Source organism: Brachypodium distachyon, chromosome 3, assembly GCF_000005505.3.
Source record: "Brachypodium distachyon strain Bd21 chromosome 3, Brachypodium_distachyon_v3.0, whole genome shotgun sequence".
NCBI lineage: Eukaryota > Viridiplantae > Streptophyta > Magnoliopsida > Poales > Poaceae > Brachypodium > Brachypodium distachyon.
Genome location: NC_016133.3, coordinates 22,191,101 through 22,213,868, shown reverse-complemented (window position 1 = coordinate 22,213,868; position 22,768 = coordinate 22,191,101). Strand labels below are relative to the sequence as shown.

Here is a 22,768-nt window from a genome sequence, read left to right as displayed (position 1 = left end):
AATCAATAGAAATATGCAAGGAATCATATACACTAAGGATGTGTTTGGTTTATGAGTCCGAGCCGCCCCGCGCCGTGTCACACGGCCCAAAGGCCTTTTTCTTCGCGTTTGGCTCGTGAGCAGTTTGGCCCAAAGGGGAATATTTCATGATTATGCCGTTCCGCGTGAACCGGCCAAATCGGCCGACTCACGTGGCTCACGGACGCGAGCGGCCTCTCGCGGGCGCAAGGCAGGCAGCGGGCGAGGTCGGAGGCAGCCGGCGAGGTGGGGCAGGTGGCTGGCGAGGCGCACAGGCGGCCGGCGAGGTCAGAGGCGGCGGATAGGGCAGCGGCGTAGCTGTCCGGCAAGGTTGGAGGCGGCGAAGCTACTACTGCTGTAGCCGGCGAGAGAGAGGGCGAGGTCGGGGACAGCAACGAGGGAGATGGCGAGGTCTGCGGGTGGCGACGAGGGAGATGGCCAGGACGGCGGCCGGCGACGTGGGAGATGGTGAAGACGGCAGCCGGCGAGGAGGGAGATGGCGAGGTCGGCGCTCATGGCCGGCGACGAGGGAGATGGCCTGGTCTGCGGCGGCGCCCGGGGCCTGCGCCGAGGTCTGCGGCGGCGCCCGGGGCCGGAGATGAGGGAGATGGCGAGGTCTGACACGGCGTACGTGGCCGGAGATGAAAGAGATGACAGCGCTCGACGACGACCCATCGAACCAAACATCAAATTTGATCGACTCCACTCCGTCTTAACCAAACACAAATTTTGGTTTGCCCCGCCCTTAAAATCTGGTTGGGACCAATCCATTCTCCTCTACTCACCGACCAAACACACCGTAAGCAACCGATAAGGATCCGAGCGAGGCTAAAGCCGCCATAGCAACCTGCCAGCGGCTGACAAGAGGGGCTGCACCAAGCACGAGATCCAAGGGCGGAGTCGGTCGGGAACCGTGCGTGCTACCATGGAGGAAGGAGAAGCCGAGAAATAATAGTTTTGGTGTTTATCTAGCTAGTCAAGTCGTGGGATCAAAACAATCCATCCATATCCAGGTAATAGTTCTACTCCCTCTGTCCTGCTGTCCTGCTATAGGCTTGTTTCATTTGCTTCGACCAATCCTTTGACATGTAAATCATAACCATAAACAAGTATTTTTGTATGCGAGTACAATGATATAAATTTAGTTCAGATAAATCATATATTAACAAAGTCATTATTGGTCAAAGGTTCAGTCAAAGATAATGAAATAAGCCTGTTATAACGGGGACGGAGAGAGCAGTTAATAAGAAGCTGCTTGCACAAGCAGGGTAGCAAAATTGTCAGGCCAGGACTATCCCTCGAATAAAATGATGATGATGTATTCATGCCTTGGTGTCCTACACAACGATAAATATTATGTTCTACCATCTCGCGCAAGCCTCTAATCATAGCTGAACTGCAATCAAGAATGGGCAGTATAGTCTGATCCTGACATCGCCTTCTGCAGGACTCTAGATTTGATAAAAATAAATTCCCTGGCATACCCTTACATAGCAGCTGCATACTGCCGCCGGCATCTAGATATTTCACAACTATGCACCTATTGTACAGATATGCACATATGAGGCGAGCCACTGGAAAATCCTGTATAACAAGAGGGCTCCTTGATACAGCACGTCTAACTACGATATGTGTTATCATCAGAGTACAACTCCTGCGGTGCTTGCCGTCCCCTCCCGTTCCATGCTTGTTGACGGAGGAGGGGGCACATATGGCTCAAAGAGTGTCACACTAGGATTCGGATCATACTGCAATATATTGGCAGCTCGCTCGAATTCCTCTCGGAGAATCTTGATGCTGAACTTGTCCACAACACGACCAAGATCATGGGATGTCTCAAATGGGTCCTCAATGCAAATGAGATGCCTGTCGTTTCCAACCCGTCTTGTCCAATCCTTCATGTGCTTACTGAAAGAAATGCAAAATGGATGGGGAATTTTTTTACTATGCTGCTTCATGTTCGTTACAGAATAAAGAAAGTGAGCTACTTTGCTTGCATGATCGGTTGCTTGAGACAGAAACTACCATGCCAAATGTAACTGCAACATATATGCAGCTGCACGAAATTGGGCATCACAAGATTCTGAAGAGGTAATAAAAGCATACCTAATGATCCTTCCAGTACGAATTGATATGACATCTTTTGTGTAATCATGCTGGTAGGCCCAGTAATGGAAAAAGGCCCAAAGCAGACTTGAGATAGTCTCCTTATTGTGAGCGCCATAGTTATTTAGCTTGTCCACTTGGTCAAAGTAAGCGCAATGATTATCATCCACAGTGACATAACAAGTCGCCTCCATTTCCTGGCAGTTCTAACACATTTAGTTGGCCCAAAAAATGGCACCATTGTAGAACAAAAGAGGAATAATATGCAAGAACATAGTGCAAAGAATTACTACTCTGTAGTACCCAAGCTGCTACTTATCATAGTTTCTTTTTTCTTTTTTGCGAGGTACTTATCATAGTTTCTACATGGCCAGACAAGCACCCTTATGCTATCGATGATCAAAAGATGTTTTCTTAAAAAAACTTAAGCGTGTTTATATTTCTAGACTCTAACCATATTGCTATAATAGCATTCCTGTAAAGTACTATGGCTTAGTTCACCTTTCTAAATTGGGTAAACATCAAAAATATCAACAGGGCCAAATATCAAAACAAATATAACCTTCAGCACACAAATAATCCAAAAGAATACTCCGAACCAATAAAGTTAGCTTTTGATAAATCATTTATCAGCCTTCAGGAGTTATGTCATCAGGAAGGAATGACAGTGCATAAGACCTATTCATTAAGCATTAATATGGTAAAGAGAGCCTCGGCAAGTCTAGGTCGCACCTAATTAACATCACAAGTGACAAAAATCTGGAAAAATAATCATTGACCAACATATGCTTTTCTTTAACTTAACTGGCGGTATAGATATTTATAAGATCAAATTTTTACACAGCTAATATTAGGTCCAAAATGCATCATATCTTAGTTTTCTCTAAAGTCAGTCTGGGCTACTGTGAAGTCTCAATATGTACTTCTTAGTTATCCAACAATGATAGACACAATAGGGGGCTTGAAGGGCGAAGTATTATCCACAGATGTAAGGGGTAGACACATATTAGTGTGAAGCTGAATGTGAGTGTACAACAGTTGAACTACATTCCATATACCTGTAGGCATGGGAGTATTCTTCGCAGCTGTAAGAGGTGGATGCACATTATCACATAGCTGAATGTAAAGAAAAGAAAGAAATTCAGATCATGATCATGTGAAGACAAGGGTAATAATTTTTAAATAAATCATTAGAAATGGGCAACTTACGCATAACTAGAAAGTGTTCCTTGGTATGTTTCATTTACACGGCGAGATTTCGCCCAATGCTTCACAATGAAAGCCAATTGCCGTAACCTTCGATCTATTTGCGCATAATCTCTTAGAAGTTTTGTGTTAACAACTGCTAAAAGATTATTGACACATATATCACAGGAAAGCCCTGTATCCGGATCCATAAGCTTCACTATTGGAACCCTTGCTCGAGTTAATGCCTGTAATTTTCATTAATATGAGTCAGAACTTCAGGAAATAAGATCAAATTCCATACTTATATTGGAGTGGTTCCCAAAATGAGAATGATTTGACGTTGAAGCTATATTTCATGGTTCATCCAAATGAAATACAGAAATATTTACTAAATAGCTAACATAGAGACCTTCTGTGATCTTATTGCAGGGGGGTGGACAAGAATTTGCGTCCCCTCATTTTAGTAGGGGCCGCAACAGTTTTTTGGTCTATTTGGTTATGTCGTAATGACATTGTTTTTGATAGAAAGAAGGTGCATTCTTGTATGCTCTTATGTACAGATTGGCTGCGATTGTGGGCGTTGTTACAGCAGGTGCAACACAAGGAATCGATGGAATTTGGCGCCAAGCGACTAGAGTGGATCACCAGAGAGTTTATGTCCCGGTTTGGGTGGCATGCTAGCTCTAGGTTACTTAGTATGTAGGTCGATTCCATTTGTGGCCTGTCACACTTTTTGATGGTGTCATGTGTTTCAAGTTGTCACGAATAATGTAAGACTTTAGGCTATATGCATCCTAGATGCAGAGGCCGGAGGTAATAAAGCTTCCAGTTTCTATAAAAAAAGAGACCTTCTGTGAGATTGTTGTGTGCATAGTAGTTCATAAAGGGCCAAACCCTCGATATGATTTAGAAAGATACTACAAGTTGTATCAGAACATTTTCGGGAGATCTCATCATACTCCCTCCATTTCATTTTAGTTGTACACGTAGCTAGCAAAGTTTTCTAAAAATACTTGTACATTAGATTCCCAAAGCGCAATTAATCATTTTGTTTCCTAGACAAACGATTTTAATGCAACCATCCTATTGGATGAGGGGAGGGGAGAAGAAATTAGAAGAAATTGAATGAGTGGTGCAGTCTTGAAAAGACTGCATGTAGAAGTAAAAAGAAACGGGAGGGAAAACTATTCAACTCAAAAGATCTCTGATCCATCATAACACGAGATGGAAGGAGAAACTTTTCTCACCTGGATATTCTGGAGATTACCAGCTTGGAGGATATCTGCCAATTTCAGTATAATATCAACCTTGCTCATTTCATTGTTATCAATAGAGAGACAAAGATCAATATCACTATTGGAGAAACCGAACGAATTAGCACACGATCCATAGAGGTAAAGTTTTGAATTCGGCCATTCCATGGTTATTAGTCTGCTCAGAGCTATCAGCAACTGGTTCTGCTTTGCAATTTCTTCTTCTGATGGCACCAATGATTCAAAGATTGACAAGAAACTAGGTGAAAATTGATCTATGTCATACCGACATGCCCTGATTCTCCTCTGAAATCTTACACGTTGGCTTGACACATGATGCCCTCTAGAGAAGTCTGATCTGAAGTCCTGCAAAATAATAGATCATGACTAGGGTACAAGACAAAATCTAACATAAGCATAACTCATAAGGGTTTATCTGCAAAATCAAATAAATTTTTATGTGTGCTCGAAGAATTAAGGTTAATCTCCAAGTTGTGAAATCAATTACTGAATTATCAGTTGCAAGTGGCAAGTTCTTGAGAATGCAACTGGGCAAACAGCTATAAATTAACCAATTTGGCTTATACATGAAGCAAAAAAGACAGAAGGACAATTGCTGGTCCATTGTTCTACCAACATATAGATACAAATGGATTTTACCTGAGGGGTTTAAATGTGCCCAACTCTGCAAAAAGCTCAAATAGACTGAATTGTTGGCTTAACGAGCACTCAATTAGGCTTATGATTAGTGGCATTGTTCAAGAAATTGACCGATTCAGCGACTAATCGCCGAGCACCGTGTAGAATAATGGTAATCATAGGAATTAATCAGCCGATTCCCGATTAATCATGGTGGGCTGATTAAATTTCTGTCCCAAAATACATAAAAATTTCTCCCCCTTAATAATTCTCCCCGTCCGATTAAGACCTTCTTCTACAGGTGTGTCTTCCACCCTCTCCCTCTAATTGTCCTCTCCTTCTCTGCTGCTGCTTCCCGCTTCTCGGACCTATTAATGGTCGACCGATTAAACCAATTAATCGGTCCGAAATATCACTAATCCCTACCCGACCAAGCAGTTACCGATTTCTTGAACAATGATTAGTGGCAGAACCACCAACCAGCAACCACAAGTGACTGCCTGAGCTCCACAAGAGCTCTTCTATAAATTTATAGCACACATGTTAATCAGCAGTTTTTATAGGCAAATGCTACTAGTCAGTCTATGTTGTTGCTGTTAGACTTTGCCCAGGCTCTAGAAACAGGTCGGCCGCACTGCCTATGAATTTGAATAGGATCTAGCTCAGCCCAAATGGACTCATACATTCGACCGTGTTTGACCTAGAGCACAAACATGTTGTCAATCAAAGCTTCCTTTGTTTCCCTTCAACCTGAAGGTCAATTTATCGAAGCAAGAATTAAATATCTAAGTGAATACCATTTATGTTTCCTAACGTACAAGCTTTCTTATACACTAGGACAATACCCATGAGTTGCTACGGATTTAAGAAATACATGTTTAAAATGAATGGTATACTATTCTATTATCTTAGATCATATAATCTCGTTCACATCTCAATGATTTTTGCCAAATCAATAAGTGATGCAAAAAGAAAAAAAGTGACGCGGTCTGAAAATGACGGACCTCAGCCACCAATTGAGTCTTTTATAGGAGTAAAGAAAGTATAGTGGCCATGGGCCATTACCAGCATACAAGGAAAGCGGGCTAAAAAAACATCTAGTGAATGTTATATGTATTTTTTGGTCCTTACAAAATCGGCTGAGATAAAGTTAGATTTCATTCGAGTAAGACTAGATTACATTGTATCTTTCAGTTCAGTTAACAGGCCTATCTCAATAAAAGGGGAGACAAAATCCATTTATATCAATTAATGATTTAAGCAAAGATTAAACACAAGCTACAGTACTTCCATCGTGCCCCGCCTCCATCACTCCCATCCTGCAGCTCATTCCCTAATGTTTGTCTACCCCAATTATAATTCTCCTATCAAGCATGATCTCATATCGTACAGCGACCTACACCAAGGAACATATTCTCCACCCTGGCTCAACTTAATTATAGATACTATCAGTCCATTAAAGAACCTATTTTCACAAAAGCCAGGAGAACTGCAGATCTTTGAATTAGAAGAACAAAGCCAGAGTGGCAAATGCATCAAAGCTCAAGGACACACACGACCACAGAAAACAAAATGAGAAAACACTAAACTAGCAACACCAAAAGGGAACTATACATCTGCTAGGCCCTTTAAGCAAGCAGAAAACCGTGTCCATTCTAAGTGTCAGGTGGCCACGCGTGTTTCTACATAAGGACCTACATTATTCATCTGGGTGTCCAGTAATCGAGAAACAGTTTTAGAATGCAAGCGAACAAACATAGCGGAAGAAACGGAACACTTCATGTTTACAAGAGGCTTCCACCTTCCAGTATAGCTTCTGCACTACACGTTATTCCTTTGTTTATTTAACAACGCAGTCAGCTAGTTCTATACATATTAACAGTATTCACCAATCACCATCCACTATTCCCAGTCAGTCCACACTCCAACTGCGTCATAATTTATGATTTACTGCTGAAGGATGAAATCTCAATCCAAAAAAGAAATTGGACAGTGGGCGACTGGGCGAGTAGTCCAGCGCAAATAAAATGTGAATATTAACTTGTACTCCCTCCATCCCATATTAAGTGCCGAAATATTACATGTATCTAGACACTTTTTAGGTATAGATACATCCATATTTGGGCAAATTTGAGTCACTTAATATGGGACAGAGGGAGCAATTGCGACTACATGGTTCACCTTTACAGCTCCTAAACATCCAATTGCACCCTATTCCTACAGCACCTAGCAAGATACTAGAACAATCAAAGGAAGGTGTAAAACGTGTGTACTAGGATTGCTAAATTCCAATTTTAGTTGCAACAGAACTATGAATATTCATCCACAATACCATGGTAGTGTTCCCAATTGTGGAGGAGACACCTCCGGGGTTGCTGACAGGTGCTCCTATAGTTTGGCCCTGTTTGTAAATATTGTTGGCACGTTTGATTCACATGGCAGATCCCACCCCCATCGCCTCTATTTTATGGCTCCCGCGACTAGTGAGCAGGGTGGAAAACATGATACAAAAATCTATCATCAAATAATCCACATTTTCTTACTCTAATTGTTGGTCAAACTTAAATCTTCAGATGCGTGGGCACCTTCCATTTTGCAACAGATGGCTTATAATTAACAGTTAGTACATTTGATGGCTATGAGAAATTAACTGAATCAGGCAATAAATGCAAGACAATCATGTAGTTGAACTTGATCATAATTAAGGCTCCGTTTGGCATTGCGGTGGATTACCATAATCCCGTTTTTTCACCCGCTTTTCACTATTTTCGTGTTTGGCTAACTAACTTTTCTCTACTTTTGTGTGTATTTTTTCACAGCAGATTATAAAATAAGTTCAGCGCAGCACAGTTCAGCAATGCCAAACTGAGCCTAAATCTTCACAGTAAGCTGTCTAGAAATTTCCAGTTTACCTTACTCCTTGAGCCACTACTTTGCACCACCACGTTATTGGCCTCACCATTTCCCTCAATCACCACAGTGTCCATGAACTGCTCAATTATAGCATCTTCCTCCTTGCTTTCATCGTCTTGTTCAGTCTTCCCAGCAAATCTAACCTCACCCTTATGATACGGTACTTCAAAATTGCTGCCCTCCACTACAACCCGTCCATGCATTCCATGTTCATAACCTACTTCCCCGACTCCATCAACCTCCAAACCATTTGTTTCTGCCAGCATCTTCTTACCTCTATCCTCCCTTACATCTACGCCAACTGAAGTGCTAGCAGGTACTATCACCTGGTGTTTTTCTTTCACTTTCATCTCACACACATTCGCATTGGGCAGCTTCTGTGAGCCATGACCCTGCCACCTCGGCTCATGTTGTGACATGTTTGCCAAGCCAGGCTGTTGCTGCCGCTGACCTTGGTGCGGTATCCTGCCACCTGTGGATGGATGGCTATGATGATCTCCAGGGAGCAACCTGCCACCAGCAAATTGAGGCATATGATGCTCTCCATGCGGCATCCTGCCAACAATGCCATGGGCATTTGCATCAGGAGGCGTCCTTGACAATATGCGATCCTGCTGCTGCTCCATGTACAGCATTCCAGAAGCTGTTCCACGGCCAACTGTGATTGGAGGTGTATGGTGCTCCCCGTGGGGCAATCTGCCGAGTACGCCCTGGCCTCCTGCAAAAGGGGGCATCATCTGATGTTCATTATTCTGTGCTCTACCGAAACCCTTCGGATGTTGATGGTTCGACTCCCTTCCCTGCTCCATGTTCTGTTGCATTCCACCAAACACATCCTGCACCTCACGAGGATGCGACGCGTTGCCGAACCCAGGAGGTGACGCCTTGCCGAACCCAGGTGGCGGCGCCCCGGTCCTTGGCTTCTCCCCCCTGCTCCTCGCGACCCCATCCACGGATCCGAGGCCAGCGCCTCCACGCTCGGCGTAGGGATCCGACGGCTGCGCGAAGCGGGGATCGGGGAACCGGAGCTGCGGTTGGGTGGCGGCGGAGGAGGAGGGCCACGCGAAGCCTCGGCCGTGAACCTGCGGCGGGTATGGGAACAGAGACCCGACGGCGGCGACGGCGGGGTCCACGAAGTTGTGCTGCTCGGGGAGGGGCTGGACGGGGGTTTGTTGTTGGTTCGGGCGCGGGGGAGGGTTTTGGAGGAGACGGAGGAGGAGGCCACCGTCGAGGGACGAGGGAGCCGACGTCGACGGCGTAAGGTTGGCGGCGGTCGATGGACGAGGTGCGCCGCGGCCGCGGCCGCCGCCTGAAGAGGCGTCGGCCATCTGGGGAGGTGAGGAGGGGGCCGTGGTTGGTGCGCCGCGATGTCTTGCCTGGCTTTCGAGCGATTTTTATCCGTCTCATCGTTTTGTGCTCTACCCTTGCAACACCGAGTCCTGAACGAAACAAAACACAGGTTTTCTACCGAGCGCGATATTTCGAATTCTGAAGAGACTCCAATTCTGAAAGTAAACGAATACTGTAGAATACAAATTGTCAAATGAATACGAGTGCATTTTATGTACATAAAAATTGGTGGCTATAAAAACAAAGATACATAAACACCGCGCTTATCAATCATGGTAATGCCTGTTATTTGTTGTCACGTCATAATTAATACTTCTATTTTCTCTCTCTTCGAGACCATACTGTACAATCATGTTCTCTTCTCCACCTCTATTTCTCTCTTCTACCCGCTTCTTAGGTTTAGCTTCGTTGTCGCTGTTTTGCTGCATGTCATTTTGTTTTTACCACATGCTGCTTATGGACAAGGTGTTTCAACTCGGCCATTCTAAATTATGAAGATCCTATACTTAAGATTATGATATCTTAAGTGCCTCGGCATTAATAGATAATGGAGTACACATGTCACAATGAAACATTGTCGTTGACGAGGCAACTAGCATGACCAGTTAGCTTCTCCTATTATTCCACATCAAACAACACCTTGACCCGACTAATTGACGAGGTCAATCTAGCATTTGGTTGAAACATTCACCATGCTTACGCCTTCTTTACTATGTTTTACTTATGGACCTGCATCTTATGTGGTGACATATTTGAAGTCACTACATGTGATTGTGACCAGGTGAGGAACCAAGGTGTTCCCTTCATTATGTTCTATCATTGTCTCAAGCTTTTTCACAAATTAATGCATCTATGAATGATAGATGGCATCACATAACATTATAGTATGGATAATGAAGAGTGACAAAGATGTCTGTCGCTGGTAACATCTACTGTCCAAATTATGTATGATTCTACAACTTTACTGAAGTAACATACAACGGCTAGATGGTGACGGAGTTCTCTGGAACACAACATTATTATCGATAATGCTAGAAAATTAAATCACATACGTAAAAAGGTGCTAACGTGTACCATTGAAATTTGAATATATGGATTCAATATGATTCATGAGAAGCTAACAAAAAGAAGATTGAAGGTACATTTCGTTTGTGATAAAACTAACACTCCCAAATGTTGGCAAAATATGGTTTATCACAAAATACGTGGAGAAACACCAAAACACGAATGATGAATTTACGGAAGTTGACTTTAAAGGACCACAATATTCAGTTTTATTGAGAATTTTCATTGTTTGTTTTCATTTTGATTGTATCGAACTATATATATTTTATGAACCAACAAAAAAGGAGATCGTTTTAAAAAAAATCTATACCTATCTAAAAAATACGGACCGTTCCTTTCACCACCCGTTTTCGTCGTCTGTCAAACACCTCTTCGTCCCCCCGCGTCCCGTACCTCTTCATGAACAAAATATCCCCTCACCCCCGCCCGGTCGCCTTCCTCCTCCGCCGCAGCAAGCCTCCCTCCCTTCGTCTGTATCTCGTTCCCCTCACACTCGATACCTCTCCTCTCACCTCTCCCTCTCACCCCGATGCCTCCCGGTCTACCACTCCATCTCCTGATTGACGGCCGCGGCGGTGACTAGGGACGGCGGACGGTCTACCACTCCATCTCCCTCACATCCCCGCACGCACGCCCCAGCATCCTCCCGCCTCCAAACTCCTCCATCCTCCCTTCCCCACCCCCAGCCCTATTGGCATCGCCACCGTCAGCCTCCCCCATAGCTTCGCCACCTTCCTCCCATACTCCTCCGTCGTCTCCCACACGTCGGGCATGTGGCAGATCTTCTACAACACGGCCAGGGACGACGGCGGCGTGGACGGCTTCGACGAGGGCACGTGGAAGGACTTCACATTCGATGGACAGAGACTCGTAGCGCTGCGCTGCAAGCTAGAGGAGGAGACCGGCGCAACGACTTCGTTGTCTGTCGCCGGATTGGCATCCGGCTGCTCCCCGTCGTCCTAGACCTACCTCCCGGCAACAAAGGCATGGAGTTCGTCATCGTCCTGCTAGAGGTAACAGATTACCTTCACATGGTTCCGATTTCCTGCTCTTGTTAAGCTTCGCAGCATTTGCTTATGAACTCCTGTTCGTTCTAAACAGATGTTTGCCCAAACTCTGGACCTCTGTGAAGCAGTTGTATTTATGTTTTCTTCCGTGTGACTTTGTAGTGATATGCCGCTTGTTGATTTAAGTCAAGGTGTTATCGATTGGAATCTTTAATACTAGCAATTGATGCTACACTTGATATGAATCTCTTCTATATAGTTTTGTATACAATTCAGCATTGTATACGGATTTAATTGTAGTTGCAAGTGAGTCAGGTGTTAGTTTCTTGAATTATTCTGAAATTTATCTGTATGGAAACTGAGAAGTGATAGACATGATCTTGTTATTATGCAAACCGTGATCATATATTGCCACTAATATTGCATACACTTATTTGGAACGTGAGCATACTTGACACTTGTGTCTTTACTGTTCACTACATTAAACCTTGTCAAAAAATTCAAAAATGCACTCATGTTTTAGTGTGAATGATAAGTTACAAATCTCTGTTAATTTCCTATTTCTATAATTCACTGAAAATGTGTCTTATGTCTTTAGAACCTGTTTTCTTGAATCCTGAAGAGCATATATATTATCTGAACTGAGTTCCCATAACTTCTCTTTTATACTTATAACTAGAAGAACCATATATAGTGTTTTGCATGTTATTTATGTGGCATCGTATCCACATGGATACCCCTTGTGGCATTATCTTCAATGTTGTTCTCTATGTCAAGGAAGGGGGTAAAAAGAACTTCTAAAATAAGGGTAGAGAAGTATATGAACAAAAACTTACAATATGATATGCTAATTCCAATTCTTGTTTGCTCCGGAAGACTAAGGAGCGGATGTTTGTTCATTATAAATTTTGATTGTTATTTTCTGAGAGAAGAATATAGTGAGAATATCTTTAAAAAAACCTGTTTTAGAAGGATGGTTGGTGCTCGTCAAAGAAGACCAAACAGAAAATTTTGATGCATGTCTTTAAGTTTATCATTTTATTTTGTTTTCCTGTTACAAGTCATTTGAGCCAGTAGTATATTAAATAGAAGACTATTATGTTCGATCTCTTCTTGCGTACATGCCCACCGGACGGCCGGACCGGGTTCGGTGCCATCCCGCAGTCGTGCAGAACCCTCTTCTCTCGGATGAAAAAAAATCGATAAAAAGGAACCCTCTCCATTTCGACCTGCAAATCACGCACGACGAGACCTGGACCGAATCCCTGATTCTCAAACCTCCGTCGAGGTCGCCGGGACCTTGAACCGCCCTCTGTTTCCCGTTGCCCGCCGCTCACCCCTCCGGCACAATGGGGAGCGTGGACCTGGTGCTGAAGCCGGCGTGCGAGGGCTGCGGCTCCCCGTCGGACCTCTACGGCACCGGGTGCAAGCACACCACGCTCTGCAGCTCTTGCGGCAAGTCGATGGCGCTCTCCCGCGCCCGATGCCTCGTCTGCTCCGCCCCCATCACCAACCTCATCAGGGTATGGATCCAGCCGTTTCCGCGGGCAATCGCCGTTGGTGCGGGTTCCGCGTGCGCTCTTGATCTAGGGTTTCGCCGTTCGGTTGCTCTGGTAACTGGATGTGGCGCGGTGCCTCGTGGTTCGAAAGCCTGGTCATTTCGGCGATTGAGATGCTGGATTGTGCAATTTAGGGTCTCCACGCTCGAATGAGTTAAATTGTGTCGATAGACTGAAATTTAGTTTGCCACTACGATTCTATGAGCTGAAAGGGACTGCTGTTTCTTTAACCTTTGTGCAATAAGGAATGGCCATGACAAGTTTGTTAAATTGACTTGCTTGGCAATTGAATTTACCTTTTGGCTTGCATCATGTCACAAGATCATCACAGTTAAAAAAAAGTGCTAAGAAGTTGTCATGAATTAAAAAGAGAATTTTGTCTGGATCTTGGTGCTATTCATGTTTCCTAGACTTTGCGGTCAAGAAGCAATAACCAGGATGTATGCAAATGGTTGTTTTTAGTTTTCACTTTTCACTAGTTGATGCTGCTCAAGGCACGTGTGAGAAAACCAATAACATTGTTTGGGGATTTGACCGGTATAAATTGATCGACTTTAGCGATTCTGATCTTAAACTTTTACTAATACTGTACAAGTTACATTACTCATCTATTTCTTTCAAAGTTTGGGAGGTAAATTGGACTACGGTAGAATTTTCTAGCTTTCACTGACCTGTTTGTGCAACCTTGTTATGACCTTGCAAGGAAGCGATACATGTTTCCAAATTTTATCAAAGTTGTTACTGATATCTCTGATGTTGAAGTTTATAAATTTTGGAATATCGACCGTTTAGACAATATTGTATCATCTATTAATGCAGTTGACCTGACTTTGGTATTAAACATATGAGAGAGCTAAAAAGTTTTGTTAACAAAATCTATCAAATTGACAGGTATTGTTCTGGTTAAAAATCCCTTCGATGCTACATAACCTCTGCTGCGCACTAATTGAAGATACTGCATATTTTGTTTTGTGTCATAAAGTTTTGGGAGCAAGCTGTCAACATCCATTATCGTTCACTGTTCGTGGTGTGGCTGCGAGCTAGAATACACCTCATTCTAGTTTCACAGTTTGATGCACGCTCTTCATGTTTACTATACAGTTACTGCTCTGGAAATTATCACTTAGATTATTATGTTTCATCTACAGCACAACTCATGCGGTTTGTCAGTTTTGTGAATTGGGTGAATCTTTCTCATGCAGGAATACAATGTGCGGGCAAATGCTAGCACGGATAAGGCATTCTCTATTGGAAGATTCGTCACTGGTTTACCTCCTTTCTCAAAGAAAAAGAATGCTGAGAACAAATGGTCTCTTCATAAGGAGGGCCTGCAAGGACGGCAGCTTACTGACAAAATGCAGGTATGTATTTGTGGATCATCATTCGTAATTGTTTTGAGGCATGGCAATCCTGAAATTTGTGGAAATTTTGTGTAGCTGGCCATTCCCTACTTTTTGTATTTACATTTTGAAAATCCCAGGAGAAATACAACCGGAAGCCATGGATTTTAGAAGATGAAACTGGTCAATACCAGTTTCAGGGTCATATGGAGGGATCACAGTCAGCAACAGCTACATACTACTTGTTAATGATGCAGGGCAAGGAATTTCACGCATTTCCTGCTGGTTCCTGGTAATAAACTTGTTCCTCATTTTGCTACGCTTTTCATTGTGTTAACTCAAATCAGGATTCCAGCACCTCTTGATTTGGGGAAAAAGTGAGTGTCAAGCTTGACTTTCAGTGTCTATTTGTTGCAATTTAGACCAGTGGATTTTGTTATCATATACTTGAACAAAATCAACAAAGAATCAATGCCTATGAATGTAATTTCTGCAACAAATTTACAAAATTGTCATGTGTCTTGACATGATATCATTGGTAGAGAACAAAAAATATTTATGGCAAGCATTCTAGGAACTAGGAAGTAGCAGCAGTGTACAAGTTTTGTGAAGATAATCCTTATTATGAGAACCTCAATTGTTTTAGCAATGCTTTACGGATTGCGATCACAATTACTTTTTGTGTAAGAGCTGAAGCTAGATGAAATGTATCGTCATGAATTTATTTGTGTTTGCTGTACCAGGTATAACTTCAGTAAAGTTGCACAGTACAAACAACTGACTCTGGAAGAGGCCGAAGAGAAGATGAATAAGAGAAAGACTAGTGCAACTGGTTATGAACGTTGGATGATGAAAGCAGCTACAAATGGGCCAGCTGCCTTCGGTTCAGATATAAAGAAACTTGAACCTACAAATGATGGAGAAAAAGAAAGTGCTCGTCCTAAGAAGGGGAAAGATAATGAGGAGGGTAATAATTCTGATAAAGGTGAGGAAAATGAAGAAGATGAAGCAGCTCGAAAAGATAGGCTTGGGCTCTCTAAACGTGGCATGGATGATGACGAGGAAGGTGGAAAAGATCTGGACTTTGATTTGGATGATGAAATTGAGAAAGGTCTGTCCTCTATTTTGATCATATTATTATATTTCAACCTACAAGCTTTATCCATTGTCTAGCACTGCACAATTTGGAGTTTACTCTTGTTTTGTTACCTTTTAGTTGATATTCTTTTCTTTGAGCTTTAATTGTTACTGCTTATTAGATGACGTTGTCTCTGTTTTAATTGCATATAATATTCTCACATCATACTACAATTGGTAGTGTGAATAAGACTACTTGCAAAGCACTTATGCATTAGATTTTAGGACTCATGTATAATTTTTGTAACAACCTCCCCAACAATGTTCCTTTATATACTTTGAAGCATATGCTTGCGTCAGTTCCTGTGTCTGTTAATTTTCTTTATATGATACACTCTGGAGCACCAATACGACCAGACCTGCCGTATCCCCGTGCTGACATGCCGGGTTACGTGTGTCCCCGAGTATCGCCTGATTTTTGAATTAAAAAAAAGGGAAAAAGAGGGACACGGCCAGAACCCCGTGCTGACACACCGGGATACGGGGACACGCCTGGATACGTGTGTCCCCGAGAATCGCCTGATTTTTGAATTAATAAAAAGGGAAAAAAGAGGGACACAGCCAGAATACGTGGCTGACACGTTTGTGATACGGGAAAGTGAGGATCGCTCGAGGCTCGACCAGCGGGCAACGCTAGTCGCTGCGCCCACGCCGCCGCTGGACTCGCCGGCCGCAGCCACTCGACTCCCGATGCCGCTAGACTCCTCTGTAGCCATGCTGTGCCGCCGGTTAACTCCGCCATCAGGCGTCCAGCCTGCAGCCTCCGGCCTCCAGCAGGCAGCCCCTCTGGCTACTTCTCTCTTCTCCCTCACCGAATCCCCTCAACCTCTGTTTTTATTGCTGTTGTCGGCTGTCGTGATGAGTTTTTCCTTTTTATACCCATTAGGAACTTAGGCTAGTTGTCTATTGCTGCTAATGTCTTTTTATCTCATTTTAAGTATATCACGTCAATAACTATTCTTAGAATTATAGATGACACCATATCCCCGTATGACTGTCTTTTGAAAAAGCTGTATCCCGTGTCACCGTAGCCGTGTCCCCGTATCTGTGTCTCCGTATCGGTGCAACGTAGATGATACATACCATATTTTTGTCAGGTTAGATGACTTTGAATAAGAATTGCACAGTTTGCTTTTATTCATATTTGTATAGCTACAGTCTTAGCAACTATACCTAACATGATTAAACCATCACATCTTGATTGAGTTTGCTATGATTAAACCATCACATCTAGATTGAGTTTGCTCTGTTGCATAGCTATCCCAAATGTTGCACTGAAAAGAAAATGTCAACACTGTCATTTTTCATGAGCATTTTTCTAAGCCTCAGATTGCCATTATTGTGGGGATTTGCCTTTACAGGTGATGACTGGGAGCACGAAGAAACATTCACCGATGATGATGAGGCTGTGGATATCGACCCAGAGGAACGGGCTGATTTAGCTCCTGAAATTCCTGCTCCACCTGAAATTAAGCAGGTTGTTACATATATGTACACTATTACGGAAATATTTATGAATTCATAGTTGTGTCTCTTAGCAATATGTTTTGTTTCTCACTTATAAAGCACCTTCAGTCAGTACTAAAATCTGAAAATTGATGACATGAATGTCTAAGTTGGGAACGCTCAGAATGTTTACAAGAGGCGAACAGGTAACTGGCCTACTATGCTTAGTCATATGCCGTAGTTATCCAGTTAGGGGATAAGAGATGTCCAATAAGTTATAAGATCTCGGAAGTTACGAAAATAGGATTAGTTTCTTAGAAGAAGTTATCTACCCCTCTGAGTGTGTATCCCATATCAATCAAGCAATGCGTCAAGAGTTTTTTTTAGTGTAGTTTAGTTTAGTTATCCCCAGTCTTGTTTTCTCGTATGTTCTTTGTGCACACATCTATAAGAAGTTACTTATCATTTGTAAATAAATTTCTTTATATGTAAGATATTTGCAGAGACTTGATTTATCCTAGGTGTCTTTGCCTGTTAGCATGCATCATGATATTGCTTTGCTGGTGCTAGTGCTGTGATGGGAATTCACATGTGATTCGTGTTGGAGTTAATAATACTTAATAGAACACTGTGGCCATAAGTTGTAGGAAGTGATAGTAAGCTTCTTTGCTTTTTGATAAGATTCTTGTTCGATGTTAAGGTAAGTATTAGTCTATTGGATAGCCAATCTTTCGTGAATCTTCATTAGAGAATCTGACCATTGCATGCTAGCACGAATTATGGGAAACAATATCTAACAAATATGCGCTGGAGCTGCAATTACATTTCTACGAATGCTGTTTTTGAAGCTATTTGAAGCAAATATGCTGTTCCTTTCCCCTCTTGCTGTTAGGTCATGATGTGGTACTTGCTTTATGAGTAAAATGCACCGTAGGTCCTAAAACTATTCGGGGTGTGTCAAGTGAGTCCTAATTCTATCAAAGTGCATATTTGGACCCTAATTCTTTGTAAGTTGTTCACGTGTGGTCCTAATCGAGCCCGAGCCACTGCTGACTGGCCAGGTGGCAAGTTGACTTCCACGCTGGCTAATTGCCGGGCCGCTGAAAATTGCAAATAGGCCCAATCTTTCAATTTTACTCATCCCGAGGTCCTTTCCCCGATTCTCCCCACCCCGTTTGAAATTGCAAAATGGAAAGGTTGGGCCTATTTGCATTTTCCAGCAACTCGACACGGTTAGCCAGCGTGGCAGTCAACTTGCCACCTGGCCGGTCAGCAGCGGCTCAGGCTCGATTAGGACCACGCGTGAACAATTTACAAAGAATTAGGATCCAAATATGCACTTTGATAGAATTAGGACTCACTTGACACACCCCGTATAGTTGTAGGACCTACGGTGCATTTTACTCTTGCAATTATCATTGTTCAAGAGAAAACTGTTGATATTCCGAGTATGATACATCCAGGATGATGAAGAGAATGAAGAAGAAGGTGGTCTGAGCAAGTCAGGAAAAGAATTAAAGAAGCTGCTTGGGCGTGCTTCTGGACAAAATGAGTCAGATGCAGACGAGGATGATGAAGATGATGATGTAATTTATTCTCGTGGAGCTTTAATATTTATTTTCACAATGTATTGGAAGGGTATTGTTCGAAGGAAAGCATGCTACTTTTTGTGATAGGAGATTTCCTTCTTTCCTTCTTTCAGCAGGATGATGAGTCATCTCCAGTGCTTGCTCCAAAGCAGAATGATCAACCTAAAGATGAACCTGTTGATAACAGCCCAGCTAAACCAACACCTTCATCAGGACATGCTCGCAGCACACCTCCTGCATCCAAATCCAAGCAAAAGAGGAAGTCAGGTGGTGATGATGCGAAAACATCTGGGAGTGCAGCTTCAAAGAAAGCAAAGGTGGAACCGGTAAGACAACTGCGTTCACTTTATATTTTAAAAAGGTGAACCTTCAAATTCGCATGGACATGTATGCTCTTCTTTTGATAATTATTGAAGTGATGAATTTTCTTGATTGCATAGGATACCAAAACATCATCCATCAAAGAGGAGGCGCCATCTTCCTTAAAACATACATCAAAGGCCTCTGCTTCATCAAGAAATGCGAACGTATCTCCTGTGACAGAGGATGAAATTAGGACTGTTCTTCTTGCAGTCGCTCCAGTCACTACACAAGATTTAGTATCCAGATTTAAGTCTAGACTCCGAGGTCCAGAGGTAGGCTTCTTCAGCTTTGTCGAATTTCAATTTTTAAAGTCATGACATCTCTGATATCACATTCTATTTTTTCTTTCAAGAAAACGCAAAAGCTTTGTATTGCAATAGATAAGAATAAAGTTGATTATAGCCTCAAACAAAAAGAGTGAGAAGAGGGGAAGGAAAGACAAACGTAGCACTGTAGTAATTACCAAATAATGCAGCACTGTACTAACCACTTACGTTAGGAATTTCAGCCAGTCATGTTTTATCATTAACTTATGCTCGTTGAAGGATTTAATCATGGTTTATTTAACCGTTTGCACGAAGCTACCTCCAGTTTCTTGAACCTCATGCCTTACAGGAAAAGTTGTCCTTCCTGTTACACTTATTTCTAGCCACCTCTCAGTATTCTAATTTTGCTCGCACTGATTATTAAAAGATAGTGGGGGGTCGTTTCTTTGGAAAGCAAACACATTACTTTGCTCTAATTTGCTATGCCAAGCTTCATATTTCATAGGAGAAATCATTTAAATCTCACTGTTGGGTTGCTTTTGTGCTTCAACAACTACAAGTCCTTTTCTATGATATTCCGAAACTCTTGAACATGGAGGTCTTTCTAGCAGCTGTGTGATATGCCAGCTGGGTGATGTCTTGACGTCAGTTTTTCTTGCATTGCAGGACAAGAACGCCTTTGCTGAAATTCTGAAGAAAATTTCGAAGATACAGAAGACTAATGGTCACAACTATGTCGTCCTTAGAGAGGATAAGAAGTGAAGAGCTCAACCGAAGTGGCTTTCCTTGTGTGTGAACCTGATTGTGTCTTTCTGGAGATAATATCCGTGTGATATATTATCACTAGAAGAGTTTTTTATTCTAACGATGCTATCTGGATCTTCTTACAGTTACAGCTGCTTTCTTCTAGAAATCTAATAATATTAGTATATGTGGTTTTCTAGAAGAGTTCTTGTATGTTTGGTCCATGGCTGCAATCATGTAGTGCCTAATGGTGAATGATAAGGCGAGCATAAATGGTTGGTTTGATATCAAATTATGGCCTTCTTTACCGGGAACCAGATTTAGTGCCCGAGCGCGTGCGCTCTTTGTCGGAGCCAGGCAAGTAAGTCAAGGTGCATGGTGCTTTGTAGAATCTGGGTTGTATTCTTCGTGTAGTGACACTATTTGGTATAGTCTACTGCTGAAGCACACAAGTCATTCAGCCATAGTGTAGTATATCAGCGCGATTTCAAAATTACTACTCCATCTGATTCTAAATTCTTAGATTTAAATTTACCTAAATATGGATGTATCTATTCTTAAAAAATGTCTAAATACATGTAATATTTCGACAACAATTTAGGATCGGAGGGAGTAATACATAGCGCGTGACTCGAACAAGAGGTGAATACTCATTAATCATTACTCTCTTCATTCCAAAACACAACTCATATAGATTTTTCTCATTTCTTTCACAATTCATCTCATTTTTCTCTTGAAATCCGCACCCGGTCAATAACTGCTCACATCTATTTACTATTAATCAATATAAGTGGTCAGTCATTAGAAATGAGAGCTGCCTTGGTTCAAGTACACAAATCTATATGAGTTATGTTTTGAAACAGAGAGGGTATCATCAAGATATAATTGATGATCCACGGTAATTCGGATATTAGTCTTAAGCATTACAGAAACAACAATGAACTAAGTAGAATTAAGCACTGCCCGTGAATGTAATTTATCAATTCCAGCAATTATGCATTCACCATAATGTTGCTCAGATTTTAACACCACGACAGAAATAGAACTGTCAAAATATTAGGTTTCAATCTGTCTGACCTTTGACAACAAAAATACATCCCTAAGAAATCTTGCGCCGGCATCATTTGTACTTTTGTAGAGGAACAAAATAGAAGACATAATTTAAATCAAATAAACTAGTAAACCAGAAATCACAATGCATTTTTTCTGCAATTCGTCATTCAAGGAGAATGGAACTAGATAAAAATAGATCCAGAAATAGAAGATGGAGCCGGCAGCGGGAGTTGAAGAACACAATGTCATCACATTGAGGCCGGTTATTACGCACACACGAAGCCCCCAACCACAACCCATCAAATCCGACCACCGTTGTTAGACAGATGTGTTGAAATAAATTGTCTAGCCAATTTCTATCAGTTCGGGATTTTGGTTCAGATGTATAGCGCTTGCAATTCAATAAGACGGTCCTGTTGTACTAGGACTAGTTTGTATTTCCTTTCATATATAGTATTCCTAGTTTATCTCTTTGTACTGTATATATTTGGTCTAGAGCTTTGGCAATAGACCAAGTTGCATATTTGTTCTCGTTATGCACGTCCAAATTCTACTTCTGTTCAAGAGAGTTCAATTAACAATATTGTACGGTACCTTCTAAGGGGTTTATTGACATGATATTCCTTTGCGATACTTATGTGATTCTGTTCATTGTATATACCTATAAAAACAGAGGATATATGCAGTCCAGCGACACATTACTGCATAAATAAGACCATAGGTTAACTAGTCACGTAGTGTAACATAAGTAATACCCCCCGTCCCATATTAAGTGACTTTCTATTACATGTATCTAAACAATTTATAGACATAAATACATCCATATTTAGGTAAATTTGATTCACTTGATATGGGACGGAGGGAGTAGTAGTACTGGGTTGCATGCTTACAAGCGTGAGTTCCATGTCCGAGCGAACACGATTTTTAAGATCAAGTCGAAGTACAGTGTTGTCTTTTTTTCTGAAGTTGAGGCACTGAAGGTGCTGTCCAAAGATGGTTGGTTTCAGGGACCACTAAAGGACGGCTTCAGAAAGAAAAAACCTTGCTCAGTTTCCCCAGAATGTTCATTTCTTAGTTGAAAAAAAAAGAATGTTCATTTCTGGTAGAACCGATAGGGGTGACAATCTTTTTTTTGTCTCAAAGAATGAACATTCTAGGGAAACTGAGCAAGGTTTTTTTTTTTCTGAAGCCGTCCTTTAGTGGTCACTGAGTCTTTATTGGTGTTTGGTAGTTCCGGATGTTGATGTTTGGAATTCCTTCTATGTGAAAGTTTGTCGAGTCGGTAGTACCGAGCTACTGAGAGTCGGTAGTATCAAGCGCTCTCTATATGTGGGAGTGTGTCCAAGAGTTGGGTTTCTGACCGTTGAGCTCTGAGCGGTTTAAATTGGCATGGTGATTTAGACTTGCTTGTAAGGATGGTTTAAACTGGCCTGGGTGAGACTGAGAGGTACCTAAATGTTCCTTTTCAGTAGTATCGACTGAGAAGTGTTTCAAATTCCCAACCTGTTCAAGTCAGAACGTCTGACCAATCTTTGAACTCAGAAGGCTAGTTCTTTGGAATGTCTTTAAATCCCCCTGGTTGGCTTGCAATGATTGATCATGCCTTTGGAGTTCTCACTGTGAGTTCTTCTTGTTCTTCCCTCCCGTTTAGGGCATGTGTTGCTTGAGGTGCGATATGAGTGTGTTCTTTGTGTTGCACTTGTTAGGATGGTTACATTGTCTTTGAGTGGAA

At 42.2% G+C, this 22,768-nt stretch overlaps 2 protein-coding genes across 3 annotated transcripts; one reads left to right on the top strand and one right to left on the bottom strand.

The window, feature by feature from the left end:
• Positions 1-1,287: 1,287 nt before the first annotated feature.
• On the bottom strand, positions 1,288-9,504 carry LOC100846935 (UTP:RNA uridylyltransferase 1). Its single transcript, XM_003573789.4, has 6 exons — positions 8,117-9,504; positions 4,560-4,931; positions 3,334-3,557; positions 3,183-3,240; positions 2,125-2,321; positions 1,288-1,926 (listed from the first exon to the last, which is right to left on the bottom strand). Exons 1-6 carry the CDS (start codon positions 9,443-9,445, stop codon positions 1,659-1,661), a joined length of 2,448 nt encoding a protein of 815 aa, XP_003573837.1. The 5' UTR covers positions 9,446-9,504; the 3' UTR covers positions 1,288-1,658.
• A 3,185-nt stretch (positions 9,505-12,689) lies between these two features.
• LOC100846625 (transcription initiation factor IIF subunit alpha) lies at positions 12,690-20,297 on the top strand. 2 transcript variants are annotated; one of them, XM_014901470.2, is made up of 9 exons: positions 12,690-13,062; positions 14,301-14,459; positions 14,579-14,730; positions 15,182-15,549; positions 16,937-17,052; positions 18,485-18,607; positions 18,727-18,936; positions 19,051-19,245; positions 19,906-20,297. In XM_014901470.2, exons 1-9 carry the CDS (start codon positions 12,889-12,891, stop codon positions 19,999-20,001), a joined length of 1,593 nt encoding a protein of 530 aa, XP_014756956.1. In that variant the 5' UTR covers positions 12,690-12,888; the 3' UTR covers positions 20,002-20,297. The 2 variants fall into 2 exon arrangements, with proteins under 2 accessions (XP_014756956.1, XP_010234660.1); XM_010236358.3 differs by having other exon boundaries at positions 12,692-13,062; positions 18,724-18,936.
• The last annotated feature ends 2,471 nt before the right edge of the window (positions 20,298-22,768 follow it).